This window comes from Zosterops lateralis (assembly GCF_965231275.1).
Source record: "Zosterops lateralis genome assembly, chromosome: 5".
NCBI classification, from domain to species: Eukaryota; Metazoa; Chordata; class Aves; order Passeriformes; family Zosteropidae; genus Zosterops; species Zosterops lateralis.
The window spans coordinates 30,048,315-30,059,992 of NC_139766.1; the positions used below are offsets into that span (position 1 = coordinate 30,048,315).

The 11,678-nt window shown below is 41.2% G+C and overlaps 1 protein-coding gene across 13 annotated transcripts in view; it reads left to right on the forward strand.

Annotated features, from left to right (window-relative positions):
- The first annotated feature begins 11,492 nt into the window (after positions 1–11,492).
- Positions 11,493–11,678, forward strand: part of PCM1 (pericentriolar material 1) — a 36,815-nt gene continuing 36,629 nt past the window's right edge. For 10 of the 13 annotated variants that reach the window (XM_083860761.1, XM_083860759.1, XM_083860758.1 and 7 more), the window contains exon 1: positions 11,494–11,631. In XM_083860761.1, the coding sequence (XP_083716887.1) occupies positions 11,536–11,631 (96 nt within the window). In that variant the 5' untranslated portion in view covers positions 11,494–11,535. Of the gene's footprint in view, positions 11,632–11,678 lie in introns of all 13 variants that reach the window. The other 3 variants (XM_083860764.1, XM_083860755.1, XM_083860752.1) reach the window with 2 other exon arrangements.

Genomic DNA, 11,678 nt, shown 5'->3' on the forward strand with positions numbered 1-11,678 from the left:
GTGCCTAACACAACACTTCTGAAACAAAAATAAACCAAAAATAACAAAGGATCATCTATTCCCTTTCACTGTTGTGGCTCAGGAAATTGCTTTCTGTATCATACTCAGCTTTATACTCCAGTCCTTTCCATAGTCACAGCCTAAATCTCTTAGGCTTTAGAGGTACGTAGGGAGCATAACAGACTCAATGGATTTAAGAAAAAAAGCCAATAATCATTCAGACTAGAGGTTACATGTCAGAGGTGTAACAAAAAAAGAAATATGCCCAAAGCAACAAACACAGTACAGAGAAAGCTGAAGGAAACAAGAAAAAAGTACCAAAAAAATCTTGTCTGATGTGTTTTTTAGTCAAGGCACTGAGAAGTACAGCATCTCAGTGACTTCATCAGACAAAATAATTTTCTAGACAAGCTTTTCTAGAGCCAGATGAATACATCAAAGCATGATTTAAAATACAATGTTTTGAGTGTTTGCCCTTCTTCTATGCTGGCTCTTCCCAAAGAGTTCAATAAATGAGTATGCTTAAAGGAATGTGCTGGAAGAAAAGAAGTCTTAAGGAAATACTGAACAATAGTAATAAAATGAGCTTTACATTCCACAATATAAATACAGAATCATAGAATGCCCTGGGTTGGAAGGAACATTAAAGGTTACCTAGTTTCAAACCCCCTGCTGTGGGCAGGGACACCCTCCACTAGACCAGGTTGCTCAAAGCCACGTCCAGCCTGGCCTCAAACACTCCCAGGGATGGGGCATCTATAATTTTTCTGTTCCACTAGCCTCATGGTAAGGAATTTCTTTTTAGTATCTGATCTAAACCTACTCTCTCTCAGGTTCAAGTCTTTCTCCCTTGTCCGATCACTACATGCCCTTATAAGTGGTTTCTCTCCTTTTTCTTCCAACTCAGAATGTTCTGAGTTGGAAGGGACCTACACAGATCATCAAATCCAGCTCTTAAGTGAATGGCCCATATAGGGATCAACTTACAACCTTGGCATTATTAACACCCACACTCAGACCAACTGAGCTAATCTCAGGGTCTTGTACTGCTCTTCACAAACCTCCTATTGAAGACTAATACTTGTTGCCAACTTCTTCAGTACAAATGGCTAAAGTTCATGAGATGCTGATGACTGACCTCCTTGAGGAAATTCCACTTATTCATGGCAAAGTATGTGAAGTATATGAAGTTCTGTTGTACCAAACACAACAGGAATCAACAGAAGAAAGCAGGATCGTTATCCACTATTCCAATTCTCCACTTAGTTACTACTATTTGCTGAGGGTTACTGTTTGTTTTTTTTTTTTCTTGGCCTGGGACATTGTTGCCTTCTTCCTGTATTTCAGCTTCTGCTTCTTTCATTGTATTGATTATTAGTAATATTTTACTTTTTCAGTGTGAGATGAGTCAGAGTACTACAAGCCGCTACTTTGCTTACTTTGGGACAAATAAAAAGCTTCACAATATTTTAAATTTCTTCATTTTTTAGCATGCTATCTTCAAAATGCTTGTCACAATCCTAAGGAAAGCAGTGGTAGAAATAACTTGCACCAAAACCACAGCAATCCACCTATAAACTTATGAAGATTTTGCCATATTTATATATTCATCAAACATATTTCACATAGTGACCAGGGCCTATTACTGCAACCTGTGCATGCGTTCTTTAAAGTATGTGATGTCCAGAAGTTACATAATCACATGCTCAATTTGAAATGTTACATCAATAAATGCAATTTCCCAATGAGACCAAGAGATAAGCAGAAAAGTACTTCTTACCTATTGTGAAGAAACAGAATGAAGGCACCTTATTTTTTGATGTATGGATAAAATATACAAAAAAAATTTCCAATTTTTAAATAATTTACCTCATTTTTGTGCAATGTTATAATAATATGTGCATAATTTAATTATATGTCATCTCAGATATATAATACAGAAATTAGCAACATATCATTATCATGAATAATAAGACCAGTAAATTCAACATATAGGCATTATTTTATCACACAACAAATATGGGGAAAATCCCCAATTCTTATTAGAAATATAAAACAAGCAGTCCCTACCACCTTTTTCAATAAGCAGTAGCAAGACAGTGTAACTAGCATAGATGGAACACATTACAGAGTTGAAGACCTAACAAACATCTAGGTCTGTACACATCTTTGCAGAATATAGAAAAACAGTGGACTCAAAGACAGCCCAGAGTAATTCTAAAAAAATAATAAAAATATCATAGTAAGTACCATTGCTGGTGTTTGTCCTCTACTCATCACCCTCAAAATAATAACAAATACGAATTAAACTATGTTATGAGGAAATGTGTCTGGCAAAGTGACCTGCTCAAGATCTTAGTGTGAGTGCCAAGAAAAGAACATGGCCCATAATCTTCTGCCTTATTTAGAAAAACAGCTTACATATCCTGCCTTCTTTACACAGGAGCCTTCCTGCTGGCCTCAGTTCTCCTTTTGCCCTCTTCAAAGATATCTTTCTCCTATATTCTACTTTTTGAAACATATGGAATGTCTTTGAATAGGTGCACCAACTAATCCCTCTTCCTTGGTATGAATCAATTTAGTGCTGTTGTACATCTGTTCTAGCCCTCATCAACAGTATAATTGGAACCACATAGCACCAAATCTCTACCACCAGAAAAAGAAAGGAGCAAGGAACGTAATTTAATTAGGAATGTGACAGAAAGATTTATAGTAAAGCTTCCAAAATTACTCTAATTTAAATCCTTGCATATATATGAGTACATGTGTACATAGTCTTTGGACATGCAAGACCATCATACTTGGTTACTTCTATACTTGCAAAATCAGTATGACAAAAGCAAGTATCTATTTCAAAAGCATTATTGCTGGAGGATAAAATGCAGGATATTATAAAATTAATCAACTCTGTATATCTACAGTTATAAAAAAGTTTTTTTTTTTAAATTAGAAGTCAGCACAATTGATTATGAACAAAAGGCAACATAATTATTTGGAATTTTTTCTTTTTGTGGATTGGATGTTCACTAGCAAACTGCTTAGTGGCTGTAAAATGACAGCAGAGTTCTTCCCATTTAAAGAAATATAAATACATACAAAAAAATACTAGGTGGCTTTGAAAAATTCACTGTAGCATTTATATGCTAACTATTTTAATGCTGGTAAGTCTCCAAGTTAACTAAAGCCATACAGTGTAGTGAAAGCACTTAGGAATATACAAGAGTGACTGATATCAGATACATTGCAGATTGCCAGCTACAAAGCAAAAAAATAGGAAGAATCTACAACCTTTTCCTCTCAGAATTTTAATTTGCAAATAAGAATTCTTGGTTCTGATCACTTCTCTGTATTTGCTGGGCTTGCTTACTTCTTTCATATTCTCATTCTATGAATCAATTCAGAGATAAAAAATTATTGGTATTTTTTAAGCTGTATCATAATTTTCTCTTTTTCCTTCTCACTTTTTCATTTACTTATTCATTCAATGTAGCACATATTTATGTTGTGACTCCAGAAATCTAAATAATGTGGAAGTGGCTAGACAATATCCTCATATAAAACAACCACCTAAGATACTGTGAATTAAAGGTTGCTCTTACTCACTTTTCTGAAGAATCTGCAGATACACCTGGTTAAGTCAAATCTGTCATTTCAGAAAAACTGAAATATTTTGTTTCTTCTTGGATTATCTTTGTTGGCCAAAGAATAAACTGAAGATGCTAATGGCTACATATAGGGGAAAAAATAAAGAAAAAAAAAGGAGAAAATATTAGACTATGTAATTAAGAGTACAATGATTCCAATATAAGGTTGAATTAAAAAACATGGTGGTACATCCAGATTAAACCCTGTATTTGTATGCTGCTTGTGAAATTTTATTTAAGAGTGAAAGAGTGAAATACTACTCATAACCCTGCCAACTTCTGTGCTATATTGACCTCTTTTAAAGTAGTTTTAAAAATAGGTTTTAATGGAGTCTGGCTTCAAAGAGGGCAAAATGTGGTCTTACAGCTTCTAGGCAGGACAGCATTGGTGTGAATTAAGTGTGTTTAATAAAACAAAACCGGTTTATGTCTTGTGGGACCATCCATCACTTTATCACTTGGTCTGACTCCAGTCACTAATATTTTACTAGAATGTAATAGCTGGAGTGCATGTAACAGCAAATGTTACAGACTGGCGAGATAACAGCAGTGTCAAGAGGATTGCTTTCTGCACCCTTAAGGATGTGGAAAAGGTTTTCAATGGGTTTCCATCCCGTTTACATCCTGTCCATCCTTCATCTGAGGTTTTTCCTGAGATCTGACTAAGTTAGCTAATCTTACCTATCTTCCAATTATTCCTCTTTCCTTTATTGTTTCTGGTGACTGTTTTGCTTGAGTGGATCATCAAAAATGGTTCCCTTTTTGTCCTAGTTTCTTCACTAGTATTAAATTGGTGAATCTTGACCAGCCTAATGCTCAGCTCTGAGGTCTTAAATGCCTGTGCCTCCCCCCTTACCCCTGCTTGTTATCAGACCTCATAGGGACAAGTGGACACTTCAGCTTCCTATATGAATCAACCTGAAACTCTTTGTTAATGCCTTAAAAGATCTTTCCAATCTAAAGTTATGCAAAGAAAGAAAAAAATATCTTTATTATAGTTGCTTGGGAGTCAGTGTATAACCACATTATGGTAGACTGATAATTTCTGGTGAGTTTAAATTTTGCAGCAAAACCCTCTTTGTCATAAAATGAGGAAAAATGGACAACTACTTCTTGAACCAGATGCTCAATTAATTACTATATTTGTTTCAGGGCCTTTCAAAATCTCTCTCCCCCCATGCTTCTCACATGTCCTCTGTCTCAGTAAAACATTAATCTTTCACTTCTTCTTGTCTCCAGTCCTTGCATGCCTGTATTTAGTTTGCTGTCTTTCACCTTGGAACGATAAAGTAAAATTAACAAGATACAGCCATCAGTTGTGTAAGGAAAATATAATTATATCTCTGACATGGCTTTCAATCTTAATTAAATTGGGCTATCTCAAAGATAATCCATTCTGTTTCTCCATTCTGTGAGGATGCACTCATTAGCATGTCTGCTGAGGGAAGTGCTTACAACAGAGGTCTTGGTAGGGGGATTTAGGGGGGTTTAGTTGCTGTCTGTCTAGAAGCTCATTAGCATTGATATAGCACTTCCCCCTCCACCCCCAATATTTCTTTTATTTAATTAACAAGACATGCTTTAAGCCAAATGAGTTTTGCCTCATAATCATTCCCAAATCCTGAGATGTTATTTTACAACAGTAGTGGAGAACCACCTACTGGAAATAATGCTTCTTGCAGTGCAATCCACAATTCCTTCGTGCATGTTACATCTTTTCGAATTCTCCATCCCAAATGAAAAATGTCTCTGAGGAGCCATTTTTAAAATAAACAAACTAAAAGAAGAAAAACCACACGAACATGTTTGCAGCCAATTCCAAATAGCTGCAGAAAATAAGAAGAGAAAAATCATCTTCCAAATGTCAAGCAGGAATCAGAGTAATGATGCTATAAGCTCATACTGTGCTAAGGAAAACACACAGTTATGACATATAAGTGACCCATGACTACACTAAAATACTGAATTGTTACTGAAACATACTAAGGTCAATATGATTTTTTTTTCCTGAACAAAGTATTACTTTTTAAATGTAAGTTTGTTTGGGTTTTTTTTCTGCAGGAAACAGTAGGAATGAGGCAGCTGTATTTCAAGAATAAGGCACAGAAAAAAAAATAGTCACTGTACTAAGGGCAGTATTTTCTTTTAAGTTCTGCCTCCACCTGCCATGCTGTGGGAGATTTGTCACTGCAACAACAGAAAGCACCTTGTCAACAGCAACACTGCCAATATTGTGATGAATATCCAGACATGATATCTGAGTTCAGAAAAACAGGACGTAAGTTAAAAATATAACAAAAATGCTAGCTGCAGAATTGCAGTAGAGATTGGTAATTTATATTCATCACACAGAGAGCTTCCATCAAAGTGTCGTAGATTGTTTTCAAAGTGATTTCGCTTGTGGCTATGTAGTCAAGCAGCTCGTGGTGGAAATGAGAGAAAGATTCTGCTCTAATAGGCAGCCTTATACTCACCTCTTTCACTCACTCAGTATTGTCCAGAACTATTTAATTGATATGGGGGAATGTGCTGGAGATAACAAAATTATTTTTATTGAAACATCTTCATTTTGATGCTTTTCCAAATATTTAGCTCCTTTTCTAGTTTACAGATAAATTAACATTGAAAAGGATTAGTGTGTCCTTTTTTTTTTTTTTCTTTCTTTAGCAAAGTGCATTAGTATAAGTCCTAATATGGGAGAGATGGGGCCTTAGTACATTTTCATGTTGTACCAGTAGAATGTTTCTCTAGCAGGATCAATTATGAGGCCTATGTGAATGCCAAGTGTTTTTGCTTTTGAAACTCAGTGTAATGTAAACGCTGAAAATGATGGCTTTTTCTACTTTGACCAGGGACCATCCCCCCCAAATGAAGGTCATGGAAACGATACCAGCTCCACTGAAATAAAACCCCTGGGTGTGTAATCCAAGCGCAGTGCCCTGAAGAGGTAACACCTTCCCCGTGAGGGGAGGATGAGGGGCCCTCTGTATGGACCAGAGACTGGAGCCCGAACGGCCTCAACTTCCATCAGGGCAGTTTTGGGTTGGGTATTAGGAAAAGTGTTTTGTCCAGAGCGTGGCTGGGCACTGGAACAGGCTCCCCAGGGAAGCAGTCACAGCCCCAGCCGGACAGAGCTCCAGAGGCATTGGGACAAGGTTCTCAGGCACACGGTGTGACTCCTGGGGTGTCCCTGCAGGGCCGGGGTTGGATCCCAAAGGGTCGCTTCTTATTCCAATATCTACTCTGGTTAAATACCAAGCACAGCACACAAGCTTTTACGCACAACTATCGTTTTTAAATGCCAAACCTTCTATTTGCATTTTTGCCCCCGAAGGAAAGTATAAAGAACATAGATGCGTAAACTCCGTGCCACAAAGCAAGGAGCAAAACGCCCTGAGAGCTGACGGGAACGGAGTACTCGATGCTGCTCCAAACCAGGGCAAGAGCTGATCTTTGCGCACGCTTAGGGTTTCGACGTGATTTGACTCGTCTTCCAGTCAGGCAAAACCATTTACACAGTTCATCGCCGTTTTCGTATTTTATTTTGTAAAAAAAAAAATCGCCCGGCGATTCTCCGCTGGCCGCACAACTGCGCTGGATGCGCCCAGCCCTGTCATAGGGCGGGGCCGTTCCCTGAGTGGAAAACTACCACTCCCAGGAGGCACCGCCGCTGGGGGTGCCGCGCCTCCGCGCAATGCACGTTGGGAGTTGGAGTTTCTTCGCCCACCCCTCTTCTCCCGGCCGCCGCGGCGGTTGCGCGGGGGATCCTCGGGCGCGCCGCCGTCCGGGTCGGGCCGGGCGCGCGCAGTGCGGAAGGGCCTGGGCGGGCGGAGGTTACCGGGTAACGGTGAGTGTCCGCCTGCCCGTGTCTGGATCCCTCCGCCAGGGACCGCCCCCCGCGCCCCCGGCGAGTGGCGGTCAAGATGGCGGCGGCGGCTGAGGCAGGAGCGCCGTGAGCGCCTCCGCCAGCCCCGTCCCGCCGCGCCGGGCGAAGCGAGGCCGCGCCGCTCCTCCGCCGCCCGAAGGCGCAACGTCCGTCCGGGCAGCTCGGGCCCCGCGAGTGGCGGCCGGCGGCAGAGGAGGAGCCGAGCCGGGTGACCTCCCCTCCGGCGCGGGGTGAGCCGCCTTCTCCTGCCCCTCGCGCGGCGCGCTGTCCCCTCCCCGGCCCTTTCCCGTGGTGGCGGCGGGGCCGCGCTGGTGCGGAGGGGCAAGGCGGCGGCCGGGCTGGGGGCTCGGGGGCAGCTCCGGGCGGTGGGGAAACCGTGCGGCGGCGGCGGGCTGTGCGGGCCGCGCCCCTCGGGCAGGGCAGGGCGCGTTAGCCGCTCTCCAAGGAGACGCCGCCGCCTTCGCGGCAGTGGAGGCGCCCTGAGCAGGGCCCGCCTACCCGCGCCCCCCGCGGCGCCCCGCGTTTGGCGCCGGCGAGGAGCGGGATCTGAGCCCGCCGCCCCCGGGCGGGAGCGCCTCGCCCGCCTCAGGCAAAGAGCGGTGCGGCCGCCAGAGCCGCCGGGACTTCGCTCGCTCCGCCGGACCCGCTGGCGGCGGCGAGACCCGCCGGGCCCGGGCTCGGCGCCCGCCGTGGGATCAGCGGCAGGTCGGGACGGCGGAGCCTGCGGGCGCTTTGGGGGCCCCGCGCTGGAAGCTGGAAGCGCTCTGCACATCGCCCCCAGCCAGGGTGTGTGTGTGAGTGTGGGCTCCTGTGAGCCCTGTCCGGTGCGGCGGGAGAGGATTTGCTCTGTTAACTGCTCCTGTGTGATCATACTGTGTGGTTCGCTTTTAAGGAGTTAATGCCCAAGGAGGAGCGCGTGTCTTAAAAAGCTAAACTTACAAAGAGATGTTTGACCCTCTTTTCAGCCTTTATGGTGCTATAATGGCTTTTTTGGGACTGTTTTCCGTTCAAATTTTTTTAATTGTCCAAAGTTTTCTCATAGCAGTATTAGGTGCTCTACAGAGCTCTTGCATTCACATGAATGCTATAGGAAAAAAATTCTCAAGAGCATCTTTACTGTAGAAAAAAGCCTTTTGAAGTACCTACCTTTGTTTGGTTTGCATGTTAGGTAATGTTTCTGTGCAATCTACATATTGCAGAATGTGTTTTGACTCTAATCTTACATGTTTTGCCTATAATCCTACATGTTATCTGAAGTTAATTTTTCTGTAGAAAGTATACTTGAAAGTCTTCTTTTTCCCTCAAATCCCTGGTAAACGTTGTAAGGCAGTAGACACACACTCAAAAGCTTTTATACAGATCTATGACTTGCAAGACCCTGAAATTGGCAATGGGTTGCTATAGCTGGATAGACAGGTACATAATGGGAAGGTAAAAAAGCTTTTAGAAGCAGGGTGAGGATTTTTTGTAGAAATAGGTGGTAAAGTGGAAACCAAGACAAAATGCATATTGGTGAAATGTGCATGTGGAAGTGGAAAGCACAACTTCATGTGGAAAGAAAAAAACCTACCTGAACCTCTTTGTGTTTTTCAACTGAGATAAAGAGGTAAAATACCATCAGAGCTCTCTGATCTTAAAGTTGCTTGATTATAGTTGATTTGCAGGTATCAAAGACTATAATAGGAATGCTTAGAAACTTTCTTTTTGGAAAAGGCACAATTCTGCTACAACACTTTAAAATCCTGTTTGTGGAAATAATGAAGACACTGTTATTTTTGAGCTGTATTTATCAGGGCATGTTGATGTATGCCTGGTCTCCTTGTTTGAGAGTCCTGTTATTCAGAATATTCCATCTGGGGGAGTGAATTTACTTCAGAGGTAATGAGAGTCTCCTACAGCAAAGATAATTGAGAGCAGGTTTTGTGAAAGTTTTAAAAGAAAGAAATGTGAGGAGTTACTTGTATTATGTAAAGATGAGTACTTATTTTTACAGTGGAAGGTAGGGAAAAACTACTTTTGCTACGGTTTTAGTAGAATTATATAACGTGATGAGGAAACAGCTTTACAGAATTGGACTGTAAACCCAGATGGCCTCTAATCTTCCTCATCATGCTCACTGACATAGGTCAGGATACAGTGTCTGTTGAAATGTTGGGTCTTAGACATCTACAGAGCTGAACAGTTTATCTGGAACTGAAGAAAGTTCTTCAGAATCATGGCTAGTTTTAAACTGATAACTATGCACTTGCTTTGAATGCTTGTAAACTTTAGCATGGGCTTCCCTGTGAACTTTTTATAGGATGCTTGTGTTTCTACATGAAAATGAACAGAATGTGAAAGGACATAGTGTTCTAATTTTCTAACTGAATCATACATTACCTGAGAGTTGCACAGAAGGAACATACAGTTTTTGAATAGTCATAAAGTTAGGCATGTCAGGAAGTTTATCTAGTTCTGAATGTGTCTGGGTTTTGTGTTGTTTTGGTTTTTTTAAATTCTGGTATTATTTGTTGGCCATCTAGTTGATAGGTGGTACCCTCTGGTTGCATGGCCTAGTGGGCAGTTGTGTTGGGATGAAGAAGGGAGTATGAGTTAGGGCAGAGTTCCCAAAGCAGCAGGCACTTACACCTGTTCAGCATGTTCCAGTCCTGGCTGTGAGATGCAGAAGTGGGATGACTCCTAACTGGGCTGGCACACTGCCCATGGAGATGTGCTTATGGTGTAGGGACATGCCTGGTACATCCCATTCCTTATGGTTTACTGATAGTCTGTGTTTGTGTGGGAATACTGCTTCATGCTTGTGTGCCTACTGGGAGAGAAGGCTGTATGGTGTGATTTGGATTGAATCATATACCTGAGCAAGATAGGTGTACTAGGACAGCCTTTAAACTTAGTTCAAGATTAATCTGTTTTTCTTTCTGGAACTGATATTTTAAACTTCTTAGATACCTCCTAATCTTTAGTTTTGAGTGATTTTTTCACCTGCGTTCTGTGAAAATTAGTAGGAGATAGTTGCAGTAAAATGTTGAGAAAGTGGTTCCTATTGACTTCTATAATTTTATTTTTATTTATAGTGGTGGAAACGAGCTGTAAAAAGTAAATCTCTGCAAGACTGCTTTTCTTTTGCATCCGTTACAGTTCTTAGGGAAAGTTTGTAGCTTGCTGCAGTGGAATTGTGCCAGCAGCACTTAGCAAATATAGTTATGCATTCTTCATCTTTTGGAGCAGGCTAATCTAATTTTACTCTCATAAAGGAATACTTTGACAATTTTTTCTTATTTCTAATGTCAAAACAAAAGTGAAAATGAAAACTTCAAACATTTAAGTTGCTTTGTGCTGCACACAGTGACACTGATGGAGAGCAGCAAAGCTCTGTGAAACCCACATTATTTTATTTGGTTTTGGTAGAAACTGTAATGTAAGTGGCAGGTCATTCACTGCTTAAATAGCTTAATGTGTGGTAATGAAAGTAAAAATCCTTCCACTGATGTTGTTTTCCTTGTATTTTTTCAAGTGTGTCATTCAGTACTCGATTGTCAGCATCTCAGTATTAAAATGAATGTAAAAATTTGACATACTGGATCTCCAAAGTCACTTATTGTATTGAACAGACGTCACACTAGGCCTGAAAGTGTAAGCTTTATGAATTACAAAGCAGCCTTTCTGAGTACTGTATAGTTTGTTTTAAAGTGAGGACAATTGAAACCCTCAAAAAATAAAAACTTTCTTTCATAGAGCAGAGGTTAAAAGCCCCAAACCCAGAACTACTATTTTTTTATTTTTTAGTGCCAGTTTCTGTGTTTTTCTCATTGATACTTTTCTAGTAATACAGGATTAGTAAATGGGGAGTTTAGTTTCCTAAACAGCTTTGTGTTTGCATCTTATAATGAATATGTAGTTGTCTTCTCAGATCACGAATCTTTAAAATATTCTGTGTATACTGTTTTTAATACAGCACATTTCTTTCAACCCCTTCTTATAGATTGCCTTTATTGATCGCTTGTCATGGCAGCAGGAGGTGGTCCCTTTGAAGAAGGCATGAATGATCAGGACTTGCCCAGCTGGAGCAACGAGAGCCTTGACGACCGGCTGAACAACACGGTAAAGTGACTCCTTTCTTTCTGTAGCCCTTTGGTGCTGTACCTTAG